At 40.5% G+C, this 26722-nt stretch overlaps 1 protein-coding gene across 5 annotated transcripts in view; it reads left to right on the forward strand.

Annotated features, from left to right (window-relative positions):
- LOC124130808 (sodium/hydrogen exchanger 1-like) overlaps nt 1-26722 on the forward strand; it is a 64041-nt gene that overhangs the window by 25972 nt on the left and 11347 nt on the right. For 4 of the 5 annotated variants that reach the window (XM_048390995.1, XM_048390997.1, XM_048390994.1 and 1 more), the window contains exons 4-17: nt 500-829; nt 1648-1693; nt 2055-2096; nt 12585-12656; nt 15668-15749; nt 16201-16228; nt 16968-17083; nt 17440-17515; nt 19260-19732; nt 20680-20791; nt 21412-21589; nt 23237-23361; nt 23889-23971; nt 25584-25718. In XM_048390995.1, the coding sequence (XP_048246952.1) occupies nt 580-829; nt 1648-1693; nt 2055-2096; nt 12585-12656; nt 15668-15749; nt 16201-16228; nt 16968-17083; nt 17440-17515; nt 19260-19732; nt 20680-20791; nt 21412-21589; nt 23237-23361; nt 23889-23971; nt 25584-25718 (1818 nt within the window). In that variant the 5' untranslated portion in view covers nt 500-579. The remainder of the gene's footprint in view (nt 1-499; nt 830-1647; nt 1694-2054; nt 2097-12584; nt 12657-15667; nt 15750-16200; nt 16229-16967; nt 17084-17439; nt 17516-19259; nt 19733-20679; nt 20792-21411; nt 21590-23236; nt 23362-23888; nt 23972-25583; nt 25719-26722) is intronic. The other variant, XM_048390998.1, reaches the window with a different exon arrangement.

Here is a 26722-nt window from a genome sequence, read left to right on the forward strand (position 1 = left end):
TATATGGCAGTATAGGTCTTTGGCAAACTTTAGTACAATCTATTATATTGTTATTCTGTAAATACCTGACTATTGATAGTTTTACATATATAATGCATTATGATTATCATTACTTGGATAATTGTATCATCATAATTTATAACGTGTTACGGTGGTCAGCTTCAGTCACAGATCAAGCTCAATGTACAGTACATAATCTTGAAGTACCCACAGTTTGATGACGTCATGTCAAGAAGGCATGACAAATTATAGGGTTACGTGATGTGGCAAATAAAGTCTAGATTTGTTGACATGCACTTGGTGCATGTGGACAATAATATCAGGTTGCATTTTCCAATAAAAGGTTGAACTTGTGCATTCTATTTATATATAGAGAGAGACAGCTAAATCGAGCCCCGTATACTCATGACATGTATATGTGGGTATATTTACCGAATCCACCACTGCGACCACTTTGTTATATATATCATAATAAACACGGATCTATATTTTTTTCAAGACTAACTCCTGAACACTGCCGGTCCGTCAAGCCAACCTGGAAAGGAAGGTGGTTTGAAACTGTTCGGCACGGATTTAAACATGGCGTGTGCATCAACTGTGTCCTTGTGCATATTTTCCTGCATGGTATTTGCCGTATCATCTTCCAATGTGAACACATCGGAGCCGTCCGGCACACGTGGGCTTCACAACACGACAGACAATAACCATGACAAGGACACCGGCCACGGTGAACACCATGGCATTGAAATCGCCGGTGTCCTGTTTGCGAATGTGAGAGAGCCCCTGATTTATACCATCGTGGTGATACTAGCGGCCCTAAGCAAAGTTGGTGAGTCTGATTATTATCTATAGTGGTATATTTCATGTAATCGATTTAACAACAATTTGCTTTATTCTATGGTATATTAATACGTTTACTGGTATAATACATGTATTACAGTTCGCATTATTCTGTGGTATATAAGTACCTTTTCTAGTGTGTTACATGTATTCGGTAAAATTATTCTTCTAGTAGGGACGGCGGGGTAGCCTAGTGGGTAAAGCGTTCGTTCGCCACGCAGAAGACCCGGGTTCCATTCCCCACATGGGTACAATGTGTTAAGCCCATTTCCTGTGTCTCCCGCTGTGATATGGCTTGGATATTGCTAAAAGCGACGTAAAACCTCACTTACTCCGTCAATCTATAGTATATTAGAACTTAATGGTATTTTCGGTATAGATGTGTTTAAAATGTGCTATATCCTATGGCATATGACAACTTATTTGGTATGTTACCGTGGTGATTTCGGGTTAGAATAGACCCCAAGCTGCCTATGGCTCTCTGACTTTGTTGAGTGCGTATCATTATAACGCAATTGCGTGGATGGTTGCCCGTGCATCCAATCACACGTTTGTCTGATCCTGACTCGATAATTTACGGGCCGCCTGTCATAACGCTGGAATATTGATGAGTGCGGCGTAAAACAACTCTCGATGGCATGATGCATCAACCTAAGTCAGCGAGCCTGACCACCCGATCCCGTTAGTTGCCTCTTACGACAAGCACAGTCGCCTTTAACTGCAAGCATGGGTTGCTGAAGACCTATTCTACCCCGGATCTTCACGGCGTCCATGTGATCTCTGATAACAATAAAACTCTTCTTGCAGCATTCCACCATGCTCATTTCCTATCATCAAAGATTCCGGAGTCTTGGTAAGCATGAATATCTTGGATTTATGCTTGATAAAATCGGTCAGGTGATTACAAGTCAATCTTAAACATGGCATCCGCTTGAGCAGAGTTATCTCCCTCAGGCGTACCAGGATCTATTGGTCGTGGGTTTGGTTGCCAGATTCGCCATGATTATGTTTGTCTACACTGTACTCTTGAGCTTAACCACAGACCTGCTTTACTTTCTCCTAAATGAAGCTGACAAGCCATGTTATAACTTACATGCTGTTCAAAGTGGCGTTACGGTCCACAGTCAGATATATTCTCCTATTCACCACGTTGTTATTATTTGTATCACGTCCTCAAACAGTAACACGATACACATCGCCTTTTCGTGTTTCAGCCTACTGATCATCCTTGGCCTGATATTCGGGGTTATTATTGAGTGAGTATAGAAGGTGTTATTCTATTCAGCCCTCGATGTCACGCACAGCTATTCATGTAAAGTTAAAAATGATGGACTCTTTCTATATTTTTAGCATACCGGTCCTCTGTTATCAGGGAGTATGTATAGCTCATTGTATAGTGGGCTTATAAGTCCCAAACCCTTGAGAATAAATTGAGAAATAAGGCCAACTCAAGCCTAGAACGATTTGGCAAGTCTAGATCCCCTCACAAACTGAGCATTGTTCTGGGCTCCATTTGGATGTTATTTTATATTTTGTAGATACATATTTTCAAATAAAATAACTGTATTTCTGGGACTTAATGTTAGTCTATGGGCTTATGAATGTTCATCGTTTACATACACTTATTGCTTTGTCACATTTGCATATGCAAATGAAAAATAATTTTTTGAAATTGGTATCGTAGTTTATGGTTTCAAACATTGGATATATCTAGAGTCGACGTCGGAACGAACAATTTACGAATTGATTGGTATTGAGTATTTAGAATACATTTTCCGGGCAGTTCTGTTAAAACGCCTCCTGCATTTTTGTCACAAATGCACTTTCAGTTTGAAATTTGAAAAAAACTGCAGCATGAGAAAAATAATCTCTGGAAATTGTTGTTGTATTTCTCCGTAGATCAAACAAATGAAATATGTAGATCAAACAAATGGAATATGTAAATAAAACCTAAGACTAACACAGCTTGATGACAATATATATGCCGGCAATACGCCGCAAACTGAAATGTTACAATTAAAATAAGCTGTCTATGGTGACAATGTTATGTGCTTGTGAATACAACGCTTACCAGCACTCTTGTATTAGCACTAAGGCTCGCTCCTTGTAAAATGCAACACATATGTAGTCTTTGTAATGAATGTGGTTTTGTTTATCTGTAAAACATAACTGTAAGAGTAAAACGTTCAACTTTAACAATTTATTATCGAAAAAAGATAATCCCAGTAAATGCTTGAGAACAATAATTATGCTTTTGACCGTTAAAAAAGAAATTGTCTGCCCAACAATGTCATTGTGACAAGACGTTATTTACCTTTATTATTATATTTAGGCGCATAGTTAAAATGTTATTAAAATCTGCTTTCGCAGCTGTAGCCAGTCCCCATACCCCCTCCCCGGCTAAAAAAATGGTCTGTCCCTATAAACTGTTAAAAGTCTGTACAATTAGGATTTGTTAGTTTTAAAAATAATTTAGTTCATGTTGATGCCTGTAGTAGTTACTGCTTTGATGCCAACAGGGTTCATTGCTATGGAACGGTATCCCAGAAATAGGTAACCTTTTATGTCACTCCAGACATACTCAAGGTCAAGGTCATATACATACGACCACAATGAAACCACACGAGTGCACGACCTTCACCCTGTGCTGATGGACATTTGTGACTGCGACCCTAAATTACTCACGGAAATGAAAAAAAACTGTTTTTTCGACCTCAGATCTTAAATAAATGCAGTTAATATACAAAATATGTAAATATTCAAACAACTAAATTAGTACTAATTGGGCCGTGGCACAAATACAGCGTATCAAATGTTTTTTATGCCTTTTTACACGTAAAAGTGTGTAAAAATGTGAATAAAACAGACTATTGTGAAACAGGGCATAACCAGGTGTAAGTAGATCAAGGTGACCTATGACACCTTGACGACAGGTGAGAACAGATGCATAATGCCTATAGTCTGTTTCTGCTATGTCAATTTGGACTTAGTTTTATTTTTGAATGTTGAAAGTGCCGACAAATTACCTCCTGTAAAGTACATTTTGTATTGTTCACTGAGATCAAACTAGCAAGTCCAGACTAGTACTTTTCGAGTTGTTTTGTTATTTCGTATTTACAGCTACGTAACGCTTTGTGTCGATTTTTAAATTGAGAAAAACAGGGTTTTTTTTCATTTCTGTGAGTACTTTAGTCACCTAGTTAATCTGTTCCGTTTATGTCGACAAAAAACGTGCGTCACAAACCTTTTATCAACATGTATCGAATTTCGCAGAAGAAAAAAAATAGGTCCTGTATCAGCGTGGGGACTTATAGACCGGCCATCTGATACCGACACTGTGTAGACATATTGTGTAAGCTTGGTTATCCAACCGTAGATATGTGACACAGATTCGAGAATTAATAAATTAAACTAAAACCTAAACCACTGTCGTGAAGACAGTGTCAGATTGTGGCTGTTGTGACATTTTCAGTAGCCGTGACCACTCGGGGTCACTCGGCTTATTCCGCTGCCCTACATTATATCTCCGGCAGCAATGGAGTAGTGATATTGCATAAGAGCAATGTAAACCGGGTAACGCCAGATCCTGACGCATATAGTCCCTACAACACGACGGCCGTTTTGAAGACAGGTTATTCCGTGCTTAAGAGAAATTAGGTGTCCACTTTGATTTGAAGGGAAAAGCAAAGGAAGGCAGTTTTACCAGTTATTTAAGGCAGAGCTACAGTCACATGTGTCAGAGTGTGCAGGGAACAGCTAAATGCAAATGGGATAGGCTTTTGAATAATTACGCCTCATTGTCTCTGAAGATAATTCTGTTGTAAATGTAGCAGTATTATCAAATTGTCAGTGCAATGTTCTAAACGCATTCGAAGTTTAACGATTGCTAAAATATCCGTGTCTTAGTCGACACGAGTTGAATCATGTGCAAGAATTGGACGCCTGTCGCCTGCTGTGCCTCCTGTTCAACGGAGCGTGCAATATATGATAGCAAAGAAGGACTAGGTTCTTTTTTAATTTTTAAAATAGAATAGACAGAAGTTACAGTATCTCCCCGCCTATGTATGTATTCTACTTACCGTAAGCTTTCTAAAGAATTTTTCTATATATTTTTAACTTGGACGTAAATGGCTTCCATCTTGAAACGAATGTAGAGGGTTGTTATTCTTTGCTGTTACCATAATGAAAGAAGAATTGTCAGATTTATCACAAAGTTTGACACTGTATAACTTGTTAAGTATAATACATAGATATACTCCGCGCATATCTACTTATTCATCAAACCTTTCTCAGATACTATTCCAAAACTTAGCAAAAAATATGGATGCTAAGTTTCTTCCACAAAGGCTTAAAGATGACACACATTTTTCGAGATTGCTATATTTCCCAGTTAGTTATGGCACCGGCTGGTTAGCTCCCTTGGACCTGGGCACAAGCGGTCAATAGGGGTCATATATATCTATATGTCTGTCTTCAGGTGCTTCGTGTCATGAGTGTACTCTCTGTGTTTAATTATTTGTCGTTATGGCGCAATTCTATTCAAAATTCCCTACTTTACTTATTGAAAATTATATAAACAATTCTTGACTCAGTGGTATATTATTTTACGAATTGTAAGGTTATAAACATGTTAATGATTTATAAATGTAACCGTAATGATCCGATATGTTTAACAGATATCGTGTTGTATGACGCAAATACTTGTTAAACTGTTGTTGTTTGTTTAGATACGGATTTCTATCAAATGATAACATCACCGTCATGGAATAACAATATGTTGTAATGATTGAATGTATTGACAAAGAAGGAGCAATTGTTTTGGTTTGTATTTCAAAGAAATTTTTGGGTTATATACAATTCTTAAACTGTAAGAAACCTCCATCCGAATTAGTTTCTATTACGGAACAAATTATATTTTGCCTGCAAAAACTATCGGATATCCTTTAATTACATTGTTTTGATAAACTAATGCAATTTAATTAAGCCATTTGAGCAGATAAGAGAGGGAGAAACGTCCTGTAATCACACGTGTAGAGTGACTCTTTCCTTTACTTGCCTTATCTTTTGTTTCCCCAATGTAACAGGTGTTAAACCGTTAAGCTCATTGTGAAAGACCGGACATTAATGAAGGGATTTGTGTTAGATAACATTTAATCGGGATGAGGAAATATCGAAAGTATCCGTAGCTGCATTGGAATTTAAGTCAATCTTTGTTATTTAACTGGCAAAATTTGTAATTATTTTTTTTGCCTTTCTTAACATTTTCTTATTGTTAACAACATTTCCTATATTTGGGGGGAGGCGTCGTCCTGTCTCTCGTGTATAATACATAGAAAGGAACACGGTATGAATATTAGGATTCGAGTTGATATCTATCCATATGTCAAGATCTAAAACTTTATACTTGTTCATACCCAAAAATAATAGTTCAGTAAAATAAGTATCGTAAACTAAATCACTGAAAAAAGTTTTAAGTAGTTTTATCCTTTCACGTATTAAAATAATGGACACATTTTCCAATATATATCTGTACTAAAAATAACATGTTTTCAGTTGACTAACATTTAAACAGAAAATAAAGAATGCTACATTCGTCACATGACGATAAGATTTAAATTTTAAGGCATGGTTTGTTGTACGTATTTGAGAGATTGCTGTCAATATGACACTTCACCTCAGTGTGTCAAAGGTATGTATAAAAGCAAGCGCGATGCATAAAAAATCATGCATGTGCCTGTTGCGTACGCTATCGGTCATTTTGGTAATCGTCTTGTTATCTTAGCAATTACTAACGATACGATATATAAGTGAGAATGGATTTGAGGGCACGCAATCACACGGACTGGAAGAAACTACATGAAGGAGAACAACTTAGCTGCGACCGATCTTCCAGATTTACCAACACCGTAACCCTTCCAGGAGTGTACTGTGTGGAGCGGTTGATACAAAGGAAGAAAACTCAAAAGGTAGGTCAACTTAAAGTTAATTTGTGCTTTTGTTTTAATGTGTACAGCTCTCAAGTTATTAGTAAGTAGTAAAAGGTACCATAATGTGTTGGGCTAGATACGTCAGAGCATTCACAGACTAACAGATAATATATAATTAAGATATTAACTATATAAAACAACAACAGCGTATGACGTGAAATAAATAGGATATAGTGTAATTCTTAAAACATCACGTAAAAAAAACGTAAATGTAGGTTTTGATTTATGGTTCAGCACATTTGAAGCAGCGCCATACTTATAGATTATAGTTGAGGTTTTCAGACATGGTTATTCTATTAATTTCATATAAATTGACATGAAATAGTGTTATTATATCAAAGCATTCAAAAACATTTTTTTCATTGAATCGGAATTCATTACTATAAGATACGGATTGATCAATCACATGCTATTTTATCGAAATATGTTTATATAACAATACTTTGATTAATTATTTCCTGAAACAGTTTTGTCAATAGTTCCATTCTCGTTACATTTTGGTAGAGCCACGATGGTTCATGAAGTGTTTGTTATTTAAGCAATATGTAAATGTAATACAAGTAAGACCATCTCCAACCTTATCAAGAAGAAATAAATAAAAACAAACCCATAATACCGAACAGATGATGTATTACGAGTGGACTGTATACATTTATATCACGCCTTGGCGATATCACCAGATGGGGTCGCGTTTACGTAATGTATATTGTTTGATAGGGGCATTGAAACTTGATAATACGGATTTAAAACACCACACGTTCAGTCTTGGGCTTGTGTGAAATCAAGGACTTCTCTTTACGCCCTTGGTGAAATACAGTAATATTAGTAGTAGTGCTTTTAATAGAACTTAAGAATAGAATAGAATAGTTTATTGTGTCACAATCCTGAATATGGTTAAAAGTTACATTTACTTGTAAGTAAAGTTGTAACAGATATCTCGTAATATTTGCATTATATAATTAAAGCATTGTCTGGCAAAAAAAGGTCATGTAAAGATTCATTGATATTAAGATTACTATCCTCTGGTAGATTAAAATTACCAATCAACACTGTATTTTTATCAAAACCCTTTACATAGATTTAGTATAACTATAATGTATACAAAAAGGAAATAAGTAATGAAGGCGGTCTTTGTGTGACCGACCGCAACTGCTGGTGGAGGAACACCAGGAATATCTTAAACGTCTGTGCAGTTCAATCGCTACAGACCAGACTTAACGATGGGTAATTTGATTACATCTATTATCATAATATGATTATATAATCTGTGCACATTACGTACCATTTTATCGTGACATATCGTGTATGAATTGATTATTGAAATGTATTTGCAAATGAAATGGTATTGGCTTAGATCAATGTAAGTCATTGACATGTTCAATATTCTTTATTTTGTTTTCATGGTGTACTCTATCTTGTGCAATGGCAGGGTTACTCAATAGAGGACTGCACCTGGGAGCCTGAACATCATCTGCCAGGCCATTTGATTCAGTCTTTCCACCAACCAGATGCCTGTCCACATCTGCATTTTTTCGAGATGTAGAGAGAGGATTCCAGGCACGTCTGAAAACCCGTGAAGTCAGGTTTTCTTTACCGTGTCCTTTGGACGTGTTTAGGTCTGTGTACCATTCTGATGGCAAGGTGCATCTCCAGCAAGCTGATTTTACCAAACATTTTCTATCTGACCACTGGTGGTATCATGTCAACGTCCACGGAGAGGGAACGTGTGTGGACTTTCCTGTGAGGGCCTGGCCACGTGTGAGGATGACTTCCACCTGGGTGGTCCGTGATGGTCGTGTGCTGCTCGTGAAGACCCCCGTCGAGACAGTACAGTTTGCTGTGCTCACTAGAGCTTGTGATGCAGCCTTCATTTCAAAGGGAAAATGAACTCAAAACAACTTATGGCTTTTTGTATATAGTGTATATAGTTTTTCCACAGTGTATATAACCTTAAATTGTTTGTTCAAAATGTCTGACAACATAACGTATGCACAGAATTTGAAATTCAAGGACTCTTTATCATTTTCCACTGAGGTCAGTCCGTTTCTGAATAAGAAACATTTAGAAGGGGCTGACAAAATTGCTATATCTTTGTTTGTTACTCATAAATTTCTGAAACAGCTCCATACTGCAAAATGTCGCTATGGTAATCTATCATACATAGCCATTGTAAATACTCAACTAAAGCACATGCAGTTATGTCAGACAGACAGGATGGAAACACACATTGGACGTGTTTGTGGCTCAGTGTCCTCCAAATTGAAAACTAAATATAAATCTGGCAGAAAAAGGGAACTTTTTATGGGTGAAAAACACTGTTTTTCTGTATTTTCAAGTGAGCTACTGTGTGTTCAAGGGGATGGTAATGCTACAGTTACTGAGTTTTTAGGCGATAGAGTAGAGCAGGAATCACACTGCCAAGAAGTTTGGCACACGCTCTCTGGTCAAGGTCCTACACCTCTACACCAAGCTAAATCTGATAGGACTCAGTCGTTTCTTCAGGAATTCGGTTTAACGCCTACAACAACAGCCAGCGGTTCAAAAAACAGTTTAGTCAGTTTACCGATGTCAACTCCAAAACATTATTCCAACTTGTCAGAATCTGAAAAGCTAAAGCTGGGCTCCCTTGTCAATGTTTTGGATCGTTTTGGCGTAAGCGACTCAGCATATCACGAAATTTCCCAAATTTACAGAGAATTACCAAGAACTCACACAGTGGTAGGGGCACGTAATGAGATGTCGTCTTCTGTAGTCATTCAACGTGTGCCAGGTAATGTGCCGGGAGCAATGCTTAGCTTTAAGGGTGAGCTCAGGAAGAAGGTAGCGCAGCATATCAAAGATAATCCTGACGTAGATAAGGTGTGTGTTAATATTGGCGGGGATGGCACCAAAGTTAGTAGGATTTCTAATTTTGTCATCTTTACATTCCACATTGTCGAGCCTGGCAAGACATTATCATCTTTAAATTTAAATACCCTTGCCATTGTACAATGTAAAGAAGATTACCATAGTTTAAAATCCTGTCTTTATCCAATGTTTAATGACATCAATGATATTGTAACTGTGGGTCATATCCAAGTGGGTTGCAGAGAGATAGGCATTGACATTCTTTTCTCGTCAGACATGAAAATGATTTCAACAATGTTAGGCCTAGGTGGCGCTACTGGCAATTATGCTTGTCCCTGGTGCAAAGTGCATAAGAATGATAGACACGACGTGACTAAGGCCTGGGATTACTATGACACAGGGGAACTCAGGCGTACAGTAGAGGACATTACACAATGTGCAGACAAATGTTCCAATGGTGCTCTCCATGCCCCGCTTATAAAACTTGAGGTTCAGAACTACATTGGAGATGAGTTGCATCTACTACTTAGGATAACAGATGTGCTAGAAAGGAATTTGATAGTGGAGGCATGCGACATGGATAAGTGTCTAGTTGAAAAGAAAGAGAAGGCAAGACATGTTGACGAGATAGTACAGTGTATCAGGTCCTGTGGTGTTTCATTTTCTGTTTGGGAAGAGAGAGAGAGCAAAAAACTCAATTGGACAAGTCTCTCGGGTCAGGAAAAGAAAAAGCTTTTGAATTATCTACCTGCAAAGCTTAGAGGCAAATTAAATCCTGACACCGAGAGCATCATCATCAACCTTTGGCAAAACTTTTCAGAAACCTATTCCAAAATTTGTACTCCAGGTACCCCAGCAATTGAGGTTTTTGAACTGTCGAGAAGCTGGGTTCAGTTATTCGTTTCAATTGGGTGTAAAATGAATTTGTACCAAAAGATGCGAATAACGCCATATATTCACTGTTTGGTTTACCATGTCCCTGGTTTTGTTGACCGCTATGGCTCAATCCGTGACTTCAGTTGTCAGGCCCTTGAAAAAACTAATGATGAAATTAAAAAAATACATCAGCAAAAATCAAATAAATGGGATGCAACCGTTGAGGCACTGAAAGTCAGGAAACGAATGGAGAACCATAGTGATTTAAATCGAGTCAAGCGCCAATACACCAAAAGGAAGCTTGTGTATTGGGAAGATACGATAAATGAAGTGAGACAGGGTAAAAGGTCAAACATCACTAAAGAAATTACATCTCAACCAACTCAAGATGTCAATTTGAGTGAACTTTCAGTTTCGGGGCTCCGTGACTTTTTGCAAACTCATGATGTGTCAACGAAGTCCACTTCAAGGGCAAAACTTATGGAGATGGCCAGCAAACTGAACTGATGTTTGCAGACCTGTTTATGTGTTTAGGACATGTGACATCCTTTTGTTAAAGATTAGCACAATGCATTATATTATTCATGTCTTCACGTAAATAAATAGTTTTCCTCAATTCAAAACTTTGTTTATTTAGTTTGTTAGCTGATGTTTCGACTCGGTGCTTGTATAATTATTTCATGCATAACTATATCGCCTCTTGTGGCACTTTTTAACAACAGGTAATAGCGCAAAATACACTTCAAATGATTACATTCCGATTACATCAATATAAAACGACGATAATAAAGTATGACATACCAAATTATACATTCATGAACTTAATCCAAAACAATGTTCTTTTAGTTTTTAAAACAAACAGAAATGTAAAATATTTACACGAAATGTATCTACACGTGGGTTCGAACGTAGAACGTACAGCACGAGAGTCGTGCTATAAATAAACACTAATTAACCCTTGCTAATTAACCTCAATTAGTACTGCAGGAGTTATCGCTGATGACATCAAGATACTATTTTACAACGCTTTATTGGGTTTATATCGTTGTGGAAGAGTTAGGTCCCATGTATTCTTGGGTATGAACTGTGTTTGTTTGTTGTTTGACGCCGCACTCAACAATATTCCAGCTATATGACGGCGGTCTATAAATAATCTAGTCTGGACCAGACAGTTCAGTGATTGGCAACATGAGCATCGATACACGCAATTGGGATACGATGACATGCATCAACCAAGTCAGCGAGTCTGACCACCCGGTCCCGTTAGTTACGGCAAGCATGCCCTGTTTGTAATTCTTCCAGAACATAGAAAGGTATGAGAGTGCATAACATATTTCTGTGTCATTTACGGGCTGTAGTCGAAGTCATCTTTGCAGATTCCATTGGCGTAAAAGGTTAACTGGAGGTTAAAATTATGTGAATGGACCACTGAAAGTCAGTGATGACACCGACTGTTCCCATAGATTAGACTTAGTCGCACAATTTCGACATCAGCAAGTATGTGAACATATTCTGAATGGATACATGTGATTCAAACAAGGTGTGTTTTGCATACAAACGAATAGATAAATAAATGATTAACAGATTTATTTTCATTTTATTAGTCTTTCGATTCTGTCGATAGCTTTATAACTGCCGTCGGACCATGGGCAATTTCGATGCATCGATTATACAATAGTCTGTCGCCAAGAGTATATATTAAAAAAACGAATCCGTCTCAAGTCTGGAATGATTTGGCAAGTATAGGTCTTCTCATCTTTTGGAAATTAAGCATTGTTCTCGGCTACATTTCGATTTAACTTTTATATTTTGTAGATATATATTTTAAATAAGATAACTTTATTTCTGGACTTATTGTTAGTCTAATCATACACCTCGAGTTCATGTTCATATGGGCGATGTGTATTCCCAGCTGCCGTGTTAAGCGTCGTTGTTACAAGTGCATGCACGACTCGATACCGGAACATGGTTTAATAGTTACATGGTACAGATTTGTCAATTGACGTTTAGATTATTATACTGTATTTCTTCCAGATATTCGGGAGCTGCTGTCTACATGCCGGAGTTCTTCTCACCCCATGATTTCTTCCAGTACCTTCTTCCTCCGTGAGTATCTTCTTCCTCCGTTAATATCTTCTTCCTCCGTTAATATCTTCTTCCTCCGTGAGTACCTTCTTCTTCCGTGAGTACCATCTTCCTCCGTGAGTATCTTCTTCCTCTTCCTCCGTGAGTACCTTCTTCCTCCGCGAGTATCTTCTTCCCCCGTGAGTATCTTCTTCCTACCTGAGTACCTTCCTCCTCCGTGAGTATCTTCTTCCCCCGTGAGTATCTTCTTCCTCCGTGAGTATCTTCTTCCTCCGTGAGTATCTTCTTCCCCCATGAGTACCTTCCTCCTCCGTGAGTACCTCCCTCCTCCGTGAGTATCTTCTTCCCCCGTGAGTATCTTCTTCCTCCGTGAGTATCTTCTTCCTCCCTGAGTACCTTCCTCCTCTGTGAGTATCTTCTTCCTCCCTGAGTATCTTCTTCCACGTGAGTATCTTCTTCCTCCATGACTACCATCTCGCTCCGTGAGTACCTCTTTCCTCCGTGAATATATTCTTCCTCCGTTAGTACCTTCTTCCGTGAGTAACATCTTCCTCCATGAGTATCTCCTTCCTCATCCTCCGCGAGTATCTTCTTCCCCCGTGAGTATCTTCTTCCTCCGAGAGTACCTCCCTCCTCCGTGAGTATCTTCTTCCCCTGTGAGTATCTTCTTCCTCCGTGAGTATCTTCTTCCCCCGTGCCTCCTCCGCGAGTATCTTCCTCCTCCGTGAGTATCTTGTTCCTCCGTGAGTACCTTCCTCCTCTGTGAGTACCATCTTCCTCTGTGAGTATCTTCTTCCTCTTCCTCCGTGAGTACCTTCTTCCTCCGTGAGTACCTTCTTCCTCGGGGAGTATCTTCTTCCTCCGTGAGTACCTTCTTCCTCCGTGAGTATCTTCTTCTTCCGTGAGTACCTTCTTCTTCCGTGAGTACCTTCTTCCTCCATGAGTATCTTCCTCCATGATTACCTTCTTCCTCCGTGAGTACCTTCTTCCTCCATGAGTATCTTCCTCCATGATAACCTTCTTCCTCCGTGAGTACCTTCTTCCTCCATGATTACCGTCTTCCTCCGTGAGTACCTTCTTCCTCCATGAGTACCTTCTTCCACCGTGAGTACCTTTTTCTTCCATGATTACCTTCTTCTCCGTGAGTACCTTCTTCCTCATTGAGTATCTTCTTCCTCCATGAGTATCTTCCTCTGTGAGTACCTTCTTCCTCCATGAGTACCTTCTTCTTCCTCCGTGTGTATCTTCTTTCTCCGTAAGCATCTTCTTCCTCCGTGAGTACCTTCTTCCGTGAGTATCTTCTTCCTCCGTGAGTATCGTCTCACTATAGCACATTAAAGCATACAGAGCTCACAACAGCACATTAAAGCATACAGAGCTCACTACAGCACATTAAAGCATACATAGCTCACAACAGCAAATTAAAGTATACAGAGATCACTACAACACATAAAAGCACACACAGCTCACAACAGCACATTAAAGCACACATATCCCACAACAGCACATTAAAGCATATATAGCTCACTACAGCACATTAAAGCATACAGAGCTCACTACATCACATTAAAGCATACAGAACACACTACAGCACATTAAAGTATACAGAACTCACTACCGCACATTAAAGTATACAGAGCTCAGTACCGCACATTAAAGTATACAGAGCTCACTACAGCACATTAAAGTATACAGAGCTCACTACAGCACATTAAAATATACAGAACTCACTACAGCACATTAAAATATACAGAGCTCACTACAGCACATTAAAGTATACAGAGCTCACTACAGCACATTAAAGTATACAGAACTCAGTACCGCACATTGAAGTATACAGAACTCACTACAGCACATTAAAGTATACAGAACTCACTACGTCACATTAAAGTATACAGAACTCACTTCAGCACATTGAAGTATACAGAACTAACTACAGCACATTAAATTATACATAGCTCACAACAGCACATTAAAGTATACAGAACTCACTACAGCACATTAAAGTATACAGAGCTCACTACAGCACATTAAAGTATACAGAGCTCACTACAGCACATTAAAGCATACAGAGCTCACTACAGCACATTAAAGTATACAGAACTCACTACAGCACATTAAAGTATACAGAACTCACTACAGCACATTAAAGTATACAGAGCTCACTACAGCACATTAAAGTATACAGAGCTCACTACAACACATTAAAGTATACAGAGCTCACTACAGCACATTAAAGAATACAGAACTCACTACAGCACATTAAAGTATACAGAGCTCACTACAGCACATTAAAGTATACAGAACTCACTACAGCACATTAAAGTATACAGAACTCAATACAGCACATTAAAGTATACAGAACTCACTACAGCACAGTAAAGCATACATAGCTCAGTACCGCACATTGAAGTATACAGAGCTCACAACAGCACATTAAAGCAAATAGAGCTCACTACAGCACATTAAAGTATACAGAGCTCACTACAGCACATTAAAGCATACAGAGCTCACTACAGCACATTAAAGTATACAGAACTCACTACAGCACATTAAAGTATACAGAACTCACTACAGCACATTAAAGTATACAGAGCTCACTACAGCACATTAAAGTATACAGAGCTCACTACAGCACATTAAAGTATACATAACTCACTACAGCACATTAAAGTATACATAGCTCACTACAGCACATTGAAGTATACAGAACTCACTACAACACATTCAAGTATACAGAACTCACTTCAGCACATTAAAGTATACAGAGCTCAGTACCGCACATTGAAGTATACATAGCTCACAACAGCACATTAAAGCAAACAGAGCTCACTACAGCACATTAAAGTATACAGAACTCACCACAATGCTCAGACAATGCTGCACGAAACAGATAATTACTGCACGATACAGGCCAATACATCTAACTGCAGCTCACTACAGACGAATAATACAGAACACTACTTGCCCATTGGCACTGTGCATTCTTGAGGATGGAAATTGCTTACGGTTTTTTCAATATGTGTTTTCAGAATCATCTTGGAATCATCCTTCAGCCTCCATGACAGGACGTTTGCTGACAACATCGGATCTGTCCTCCTCTTTGCTGTGATTGTGAGTTCTTCAAAGTTATGCAACATCTAATAAGTTTGCATGATGACGTTTTACAACATGACGTGTTTTCATACGTATCGTTGATACTGGGTACCTGGGTATCATTTCCGTGCCAGTTGCTGGACTTAAAGTCACACGTATCGTTGATACTGGGTGAGGTGAGGTGCAGTGATATGAGGTATAACGGGGCGTTCAAGATTGATACGCTTTTGATACTGGGAACACTGTGTCATTTCAGTACCATTTGGTTTACTTAATGTGATGCTATGATAGTGAAGTGACGTCATTCGGACAAGATGGCTGCTGAGCGTGAGCAGAACTGGACTTGTTGACCACCTGAGCAGACCTGGTGCGTCGTGTCACCAGGCGAGGGTTGTAATACCTTACGCTGCTGCTCACTGATTAGATATAGTGTTCCGACGTAAAACTCACTCACACACTTGTGTTTCAGGGTACCATATGCGCCTTCTTTACCCTAGGTGAGTAGTTTCACGAACCTGCCACATAGAATATCTCATAATGTTTCGGCGAATTCTACTTTCTGTATTTGTTTAGCAATTTCATTTTATCCGCGTGAAAAAATTCGACTCAGATGCAACATTAGGATACACCCGCCATCCGTGTTAGAACCATGCTTGTCGTAAAAGGCGACTATGCTTGTCGTGAGAGGCGACTAACGGGATCGAGTGGACAAGCTCGCTGATTTGGTTGATGCATGTCATCGTATTCCAATTGCGTCTATCACTGGGCTCTCTGGGCCAGACTCGATTATTTTACAGAAAGACGTCATATAAATTAGCTGGAATATTGCTGAAAACAAAAACGTATTATAACCGATGTGGTGAGAACTCTCGGAGTCGTACCCTAAACAATGACAGTACTTGATTTAGGTCATCCTTAAATGGCATATTCGAAATCATTTACTGACAAAAACAGGCAAGTGTTTCTAACCGGTCAAGACGAGTTGATACTGCTCTCATCACTGGTTAAACGCTGGCAATTCCCTGCAAATCGTGAAGATCTCTGAATTTTAGGGTGTTGCCAACTGGTTTATGCGTTCGCGAATCACGCCGAAGACCCGGTTTCGATTAACCACATGGGTACAATGTGTGAAGCCCATTCCTGATATCCCCCGCTGTTATATTGCTGGAACGTTGCTAAAAGCGGTGTAAAACCATACTCACTCACTCTGACTTGTACCTCCTCGAATGTCTACAGGTCTCACTCTATACGGCCTAGCCATCAGCGGGGCCATGGGGGTTTTCCCCTTCGAGTTCACTCTCATACAGATCCTCATCTTCGCCGCACTCATCGTCGCTGTCGACCCTGTGGCGGTAGGTAGAAGTAATTATGATGTGATTTATGTCACCTCATCATAATGTCTACGATTATGTGCTCACAGATCTCGGATCTCATTTAAACATAGTCTCTAAATCAGCCTTTTTAAAACCGCCATTTAGCCCAGAGGGCAATTTATACTACGTCCAAACATACGCAGTTCGGCATTACGTATATTGTTTTTGACTAAATCGGATGATGACTAATATTCGGATGATCCAGATAATATGTTTGAGCTTCGACATAGACTGAGCTCGTCTAATGGACCCAGCGAATTTTAAATATGCTTGTCACTTCAAAACTTGAATTTCATTGCTAAAACTGACATCGAATACAAATGCTTGTGTTTCAGGTACTGGCTGTGTTCCAGGAAATAGGTGTTAACAATGTTTTGTATTTCCTGGTATTCGGAGAATCTCTGCTGAACGGTAAGACCAAGTCTTCATGTCCCCCGGCGTTATGTGTTGTCTGCTGGTAGATTTAGATAATCCTCGAGTGTTTAAATACCGATTATAAACATATTACAAAAAAAAGTTAATGACCACTTCATTCTTTCATATTTATAGTATTGCTAAACGTGTTACTATGTTTGATTGTTTGTTTGTTTGGATGTGTGTTGTTTGACGCTGCACTCAGCAATATTCCAGCGATATGATTGCGGTCTGTAAATAATCGAGTCTGGACCAGACACTCGGTGATTGACATCATGAGCATCGATCTGCATTATTTGGATACGGTGACATGCATCAACCAAATCAGAGAGCCTGACCACACGATCCCGTTAGTCGCCTGTTACGACAAGCATAGTCGCCTTTTACGCCAAGCATGGGTTGCTGAAGACCTATTCTACCCCGGATCTTCACAGGCTGTGGTAATATGAAAGAATCCTTAACTTGTTTGAGTGGTATATTTAACACTTAAAATGCAAAGTTGATTCCTCATAATGTATACCTGTGACTCTCCTAAGGGGAATTTATACACTGTATGAACATATGTCATAGAATTCATCCTCTGCAGTGTTTAAAATACCCGCCTGCCCGACAGTTCGAAACGGCCTGGGTTTTCTTTTATCGGACGGTCAGTTTTGAAAAGTTGCACGCCCGATGGTCGGGAGTTAAAGTTAATGAGATGACAATCCAGTTTATTGTTATTTTCTGAGAACTAACATTTAACAGTACCACCGATATTCTTATTTTAACCGGGGCGGTGAGGGTAGCCCAGTGGTCAAAGCGTTCACTCGTCACGCCGAAGATCCAGGTTCGATTCCCGACATGGGTACAATATGTGAAGCCCATTTCTGGTGTTCCCCGCTGTGATATTGCTGGAATATTGCTAAAAGCGGCGTAAAACCATATTCACTCACTTATTTTTACCCTTTTGTTACTTGTGTTCGTTAGTCTAGGAAATTCTGGACTGGCAACATTTTATCTGGTTTGGTAAGTTTGCAATGTTGCCAGTCCGGTTGTCTGACTGATTTTAAAATTTTATACACTGTTTAATAGACAGGGGAAGACTACTGAAAGCATTACGTAGATGTAAATACGAAATAACAAAACAACTGGAAACGTACTAGTCTGGATTTGCTAGTTTTATCTCAGCTCAATACAAAATGTACTTTACAGGAGGTAATTTGTAGGCACTTTCAACATTTAAAAATAAAACTAAGTCCAAATTGACATGGAAGAAACAGGCTATGGGCATTATGCAAATTAGCCTGGAAAAAAGTTATCAAAACAACAACAAAAATAACAGCTATGTTTATGTACATAATAATAATGACATGTAAGTTGTTTGAGAAGGGAATATGTTACTTTTACGTTCTGACATTTTGACGATGATTCACTATCCCACAATGCCACTCACAAATCACTAACCACTGACAAATTACATGCACGTGGGTTTCAAGCACCTGTTTTCACCTGTCGTCAAGGTTATGTTCAGTTTCACAATATTTTGTTCATATTTTTACACACTTTTACATAAAAACCTTTGATACGCTGTATTTGTGCCAAGGCCCAATTCGTACTAATTGAGTTGTTTGAATATTTATATATTTTGTATATTTACTGCATTTATTTTAACTCTGAGATCGAAAAAACAGGGTTTTTTTCATTTCCGTGAGTACTTTACCATGTATGTATTACCATAATGTGTAACGTCTGTCGTACACAGATGGCGTGACTGTGGTGTTGTATCAGGTCATGCAGACATACAACAATCTCGTCTCATCAGGTCAAGGTGTGGACGGGGAACAGGTAAGACTACTGCTGTATCAGGTCATGCAGACATACAACAATCTCGTCTCATCAGGTCAAGGTGTGGACGGGGAACAGGTAAGACTACTGCTGTATCAGGTCATGCAGACATACAACAATCTCGTCTCATCAGGTCAAGGTGTGGACGGGGAACAGGTAAGACTACTGCTGTATCAGGTCATGCAGACATACAACAATCTCGTCTCATCAGGTCAAGGTGTGGACGGCGAACAGGTAAGACTACTGCTGTATCAGGTCATGCAGACATACAACAATCTCGTCTCATCAGGTCAAGGTGTGGACGGGGAACAGGTAAGACTACTGCTGTATCAGGTCATGCAGACATACAACAATCTCGTCTCATCAGGTCAAGGTGTGGACGGGGAACAGGTAAGACTACTGTTGTATCAGGTCATGCAGACATACAACAATCTCGTCTCATCAGGTCAAGGTGTGGACGGGGAACAGGTAAGACTACTGCTGTATCAGGTCATGCAGACATACAACGACCTCGTCTCATCGGGTCAAGATGTGAACGGAGAACAGGTAAGACTACCGCAGTATCAGGTCATGCAGACATACAACGACCTCGTCTCATCAGGTCAAGATGTGAACGGAAAACAGGTAAGACTACCGCAGTATCAGGTCATGCAGACATACAACGACCTCGTCTCATCAGGTCAAGTTGTGAACGGAGAACAGGTAAGACTACCGCAGTATCAGGTCATGCAGACATACAACGACCTCGTCTCATCAGGTCAAGTTGTGAACGGAGAACAGGTAGGACTACTGCTGTATCAGGTCATGCAGACATACAACGACCTCGTCTCATCAGGTCAAGTTGTGAACGGAGAACAGGTAGGACTACTGCTGTATCAGGTCATGCAGACATACAACGACCTCGTCTCATCAGGTCAAGTTGTGAACGGAGAACAGGTAAGACTACTGCTGTATCAGGTCATACATTCACACAGCAACATACAGTTCGTTCCACAAAGCGGTCTTAGTACCACGGTTTTTGTTAATCGGATAAAACGTCTAATAACAGCCTTCAGTGAGGCAATATATTACAACACACACACACACACACACACACACACACACACACACACACACACACACACACACTCACACACACACATACTCACACATGCATATATAACTACTCGTGGCGACACGATACGATCACACTGTGATGTAAGTTAGTGTACTAGATATAAGCGTATACAAATACAGTTCATGGAAGGGTATCCTTACTTTTTGGTCTGAATGTTTCGTGCAAATGTATGTGAAACATATGATCTCTTCCCTTATTCGCGCCTGCGTTCTCCACACAGATTGGACTTGGTATCCTGAAGTTTTTTGTGGTGTGTTTTGGCGGCCTTGCTCTGGGTGTTCTCGCAGGGGTCGTGACAGCAGTCTTGACGAAATACACCAGACACGTGAAAAGTAAGCAAATAAGAGAGAGTAAAACCAATTACCTTCTTTAACAAAAAAAATTTCAGACTCCCCTTTGAAAACAGTATTTGTCAGTTTTGCCTAATTGATTAACTTGATTAACTTGTCATTTTCCTTCCTTTACGGCTAAAGCACATTGGGAATGATGTAATGAATGATCACTAGGACATGTTACCTGAGTTACGATATAATGTACGCACACTGACACAATCTAACACAAACAGAAATCTTTGATATACTTGATTGCCAGGTTCCTCTAGTCGTTGGTTCGACTCATATACACTCAGTATCGAAGGTCCATGTCTTGGCTTACAGCGTTCATCAGTAACACCCGGTGTCACTTTCCGAATTCCTCACAAATCATCCGACCATCCACCGACACACCAACCCACCCACCCACTCACTAACTCTCTAACTCACCCACCTACCCACTCACTCAGCCACCCATCCACCAACTCACTCACTCTCTAACTCACCCACCTACCAACTCACTCACCCACCCACCCATCCACTCACTCACTCTCTAACTGACCCACCTACCCACTCACTCAGCCACCCACCCACCCACTCACTCACTCACTCACTCACTCACTCACACGATGCTATTCCAGTCGCCCAGCCCCTAATCGTGTACACCATGGCATACCTGGGCTTCCTGCTGGCGGAGCTGTTTGAGTTCTCCGGTATCATCAGCATCATCGGCTGCGGCCTCGTCCAGGTCCAGTACGCCTTCCACAACATCAGCGACAAGTCCAGGACCACCGTCACATACTTCACCAAGGTCATCAGGTCAGGAACTCGAAAGAATATAAAAGACGGGAAAACCCGTTTATCCGGACTATTGTGCAAGGGTAGATAATGAATGGATAATTAAATTTCCAAATTACACCAATAACGGGAAAGGAGTCAGTGAAACATGTGTTTTTTGTAGGATGTTCCAGGGTTCGTTGTACAGAGCGATCTTAGAGCTAAGGCGATCGTAACTCACCTTAACCATACCTTAACATAGTCTTACGACAGTCGTAGCGCTGAGGTTGTTTTGTATAAGGGTACCCTGATCAATATAAAAGCCGCTCTAAGCAATTACGGGGACGGTCGGGTAGCCTAGTGGTTAAAGCGTTTGCTCGTCACGCCGAAGACCCGGGTTCTTTTCCCGACATGGGTACAATGTGTGAAGCCAATTTCCGTGATATTGCTGGAATATTGCCAAAAACGGCGTAATACCATACTCACTCACTCTAAGCAATTACGAAAGTGCACGTGTCTGCGTGGGTCACTGGTTGCAATGTGTCAAGCCCAATTCTCCCGCCGTGATATTGCCGACAAATTGCTAAAAGCGGCGTAAAACAATACTCACACAGCGTGTGGTACACGATACAGATACATCAGTGAAGGATCTGATAGTTTCGCTGTCTTCAGGAACATTCCGTGTTCTTTAGTTCTTGATGCTGAGAGGCCACAGACTCATAGTACATGTACCACAATTCCGGATGCATACGTCTTTGTCAAGATACGCCGCGACGTAACTGGAATATTGTTGAAAGCGGCGTTAAACCCAACTCACTCACTCACTTTGTCAAGATGCTTTAGAAGGATGGGGGTCCTGTAACAAGAGAACTGACTTCTTGTAACCTATGAACATGTTTGCTTCCGTGTAAGTGTGACACTTCCGTTCGAACGTATTTTTCTCAACTTCCTTTACATTCATGATTGAGAGTTGAGGTGAAATGGGGTTTAACGTCGCGTCCAATTTTATTGCACTTATATAGCGACGTGCATGCACTTATGTGTGTGTGTGTGTGGCTGTCCAGACTGATGCCGATTTATAGTGTTAGCCCACTGAGATACCATGCCTCAGTTTAACATGAATACCCCACTCAGACACAATATACTGACACCGAGCCCACCAGTCCTTGTTTTAGCCTCTTAATGCCAAGCGCCAGACAACAAGAAGTACCATCTTTTAACGTCTTTTGGTATAACGCAGCCGGGAATCGAACCCCGGACCTTCCGCTCTCTGGGCGGATGCTCTACCACTGGACCACGGAGGCGGTCTGGAATTTTTGTATCATACTCAATTAGCAATCAGATACCCTAACGACACTTAACTGCTGTCCACATGGTGAGTTCATGTTCGTGCTTGGGGGCACGGGTAGCCCAGACGTCTGAGTCACCGCAACTCGCTGTGCAGAGTGGCGTCCTTCAGAAACGCCAGTAACCGTGGGTTTGAATCCCGGTTCGCCCCGATAATGTTTCTAGGTTTGTCAGCACCACGCTCATGGGTTTCACCAAAAATTGGGGAACGTCTGAGACATGTGTCGAGCTTTCCTTCCGCTAACACGCCGTGATATAAATGGAATAATGTTCAAAGCGGCGTCAAACCCAACTCATTCACTCATGTATATTCTCAATGCCTCATTCTTTCTTCTCCATCAGCACCGCCAATGAAATCATCATCTTCCTCTTCCTCGGTCTGGCCATGGTCAGGAAGAAGAACCACATGTGGCACACGGGCTTCGTGCTCTGGACAGTCTTCTTCTGCCTGCTGTATAGATTCCTCAGTGAGTAGAGACCTACAGTCGTACCCACCTAGATGGTTCGGTACGGTCCATCCACAATCTATTTTATTACCATTTCTATACATCGTGATTTTGCTGGAATTTTGCTTCAAGCGACGTAAAACAACACCCACTTACTGACTGGATAATCTAGTTACACGCCTAACTGATGTACGAATGAATAAAAAAAAATACGATACACACATCCAAGGATAAAAACAAGCTGAGTCAGAATAGATACAGAATAGGTCTACAGAAACCCTTGCTTGCCGTTCGAGGCGACTATGCTTGTCGTAAGAGGAGACTGCCATTCGGGTGGTCAGGCTCGCTGACTTGGTTGATGCACGTCATCGTATCCCAATTGAGTAGGTCGATGCTCATAAAGTCAATCACTGGATTGTCTTGTCTAAACTCAATTATTTACAGACCGCCGTCATATAGCAGGACTATTTCTGAGTGCGGCGGTAAACAACAAACAAACAAACAAACTGTACACTGTTTAAGTCTGTCGTATTTGTGTATTTCTCCAGTCACGTTCTTCTTGACCTTCCTGATCAACAAGCTGGACAGTGACAGAACCAGGAGGATCGGTTATGACGAACAGTTCATGATTGTACGTAGAACTTACATAATCCTCAGTTCATGATTGTACGTAGAACCTACATAAGCCTAAGTTCATGATTGTACGCAGAACCTACATAAACCTCAGTTCATGATTTTACGTAGAACCTACATAATCCTCAGTTCATGAATGTACGTAGAACCTACATAAACCTCAGTTTATGATTGCACGTAGAACCTTCATAAGCCTCAGCTCATGATTGTACGTAGAACCTACATAAGCCTCAGTTCATGATTGAACTGAGAACCTACATTAACCTCAGTTCATGATTGTACAGAGAACCTACATAAACCTCAGTTCATGATAGTACGTAGAACCTACATTAACCTCAGTTCATGATTGTACAGAGAACCTACATTAACCTCAGTTCATGATTGTACAGAGAACCTACATTAACCTCAAATCATGATTGTACAGAGAACCTACATAAGCCTCAGTTCATGATTGTACAGAGAACCTACATAAGCCTCAGTTCATGATTGTACAGAGAACCTACATAAACCTCAGTTCATGATTGTACAGAGAACCTACATAAGCCTCAGTTCATGATTGTACAGAGGACCTACATAAGCCTCAGTTCATGATTGAACAGAGAACCTACATAAACCTCAGTTCATGATTGAACAGAGAACCTACATAAACCTCAGTTCATGATTGTACAGAGAACCTACATAAACCTCAGTTCAGGATTGTACAGAGAACCTACATATACCTCAGTTCAGGATTGCATGTATAACCTACATTAGCCTCAGTTCATGATTGTACGTAGAACCTACATAAGCTTCAGTTCATGATTGTACGTCGAACCTACATAAGCCTCAGTTCATGATTGTACGTAGACCCTACACAAGCCTCAGTTCATGATTGCACGTAGAACCTACATAATCCTCAGTTCATGATTGTACGTAGAACCTACATAAGCCTCAGTTCATGATTGCACGTAGAACCTACATAAGCCTCAGTTCATGATTGCACGTAGAACCTACATAAGCCTCAGTTCATGATTGTACGTAGAACCTACATAATCATCAGTTCATGATTGTACGTAGAACCTACACAAGCCTCAGTTCATGATTGTACGTAGAACCTACATAAACCTCAGTTCATGATTGCACGTAGAACCTACATAATCCTCAGTTCATTATTGTACAGAGAACCTACATAAGCCTCAGTTCATGATTGTACACAGAACCTACATAAACCTCAGTTCATGATTGTACAGAGAACCTACATAAACCTCAGTTCTTGATTGTGCTGTGAACAATGATATTTACATGATACTCGGGATTCCCCATGGGGACCACGTTAACTTAGGCCCCAAGCACTCCATACATGGCCAGTAGTCTGTGGTGACGCAATGTTATGTGCAGGGTTACGTCTTTTAGTGGTGCTAGAAACCGATGCTCGTGGGTTCGAATTCCAGATATATTCATTCACTCCTTTAATGATTTATAGCCAGGGTCATAGCTTTACAGTGTCCATATTTATAACGATTTAAGTATAACAGGCTTCGTTGCTAACATTATTCCGATTGAGGCGTTTGCGGTAGATGCCATGTGTTTGTTGTTACGAAACTCCTCTCACGCAATGCTCTGTTGCCCAGGCGTACGGTGGTCTACGGGGGGCGGTGTGCTTCTCCCTCGTCGCTCTGCTGAATGAGAACGCGCTACCCCCGGGGATGAAGGACATGTTTGAAACTGCCACTCTTGTCGTCATCTTCTTCACAGTGTTCGTGCAGGTATCGTGTCGTTAAACATGTGCGATATGAGTGTGGGACCTTTCAAACTGAATGCCTAGCATTAACATTCTGTTTCAATTTAAACAACCACTCGTTTATTTTATTCTGGCGATGCATTTACTTGACGTCTTAGTTGTAACAAAGTACATTTTTAATGCCTTTTGGTGTTCCCGCTTCATTACACCCCAGTGAGGGGACAGCCACATTACAGGGGAGGAGTGAGTGAGTGAGTATGTTTTTACGCCGCTTTTAGCAATATTCCAGCAATATCACGGCGGGGGACACCAGAAATGGGCTTCATACATTGTACCCATGTCGGGAATCGAACCCGGGTCTTCGGCGTGACGAGCGAACGCTTTAACCGCTAGGCTACCCGACCGCCCCTACAGGGGAGGAACTAAGTGCAGTAAAAAACAAACTCACGTTTTGAACCCGGGACTAGGAGTTTTGTTTTGAGGGTATTTTGGGACTCTGAGGTATGCTGGACTTAAAAAAAAAGCCGTATTTGGTACGCAGGTTCAACAATTAAAAAACAATATTAGCGTGCGTAATAAATTTGTTTATTTTTTTCTATTTTTTTATCAGTAATTTAACTTCGAGTCGCACCTTTTCATATGACCTATAGACGTGTTCTAAACGTATTTTGTTTTTCGTCTGTGATTGACATTCTGCCTGTGTAGAGTGAATTCTGAGTTGTACTTGTGAGTTTCGTGATTCAGGGGTGAGCAGTGAAAACTTTGATGGTATTCGGGATTCAGTAGAGAGGTGGTTGCCACCCTCTTTCGTGTCCCATGTTTTCTGGGGGCATGGGTGGCCAAGTCGTCTGAGGCGCCGATAGTTGCAGAGTTGCCTCCCTTGGGAACGCCAGAAACCAAGCTCCTACCCAGCGCGTGACACCTTCGTTACACTCTGGGTAACATCGCTGCCGTCAGTGTGGGAGGGGCCATTGCAAGACATTTGCCCTCTAATCCCAAATGTAGTAACGTTTATACTTGTTTATGTCT

The sequence above is a fragment of the Haliotis rufescens genome, unplaced genomic scaffold, assembly GCF_023055435.1.
Source record: "Haliotis rufescens isolate VD_foot unplaced genomic scaffold, xgHalRufe1.0.p SCAF_9, whole genome shotgun sequence".
In the NCBI taxonomy this organism is placed as follows: domain Eukaryota; kingdom Metazoa; phylum Mollusca; class Gastropoda; order Lepetellida; family Haliotidae; genus Haliotis; species Haliotis rufescens.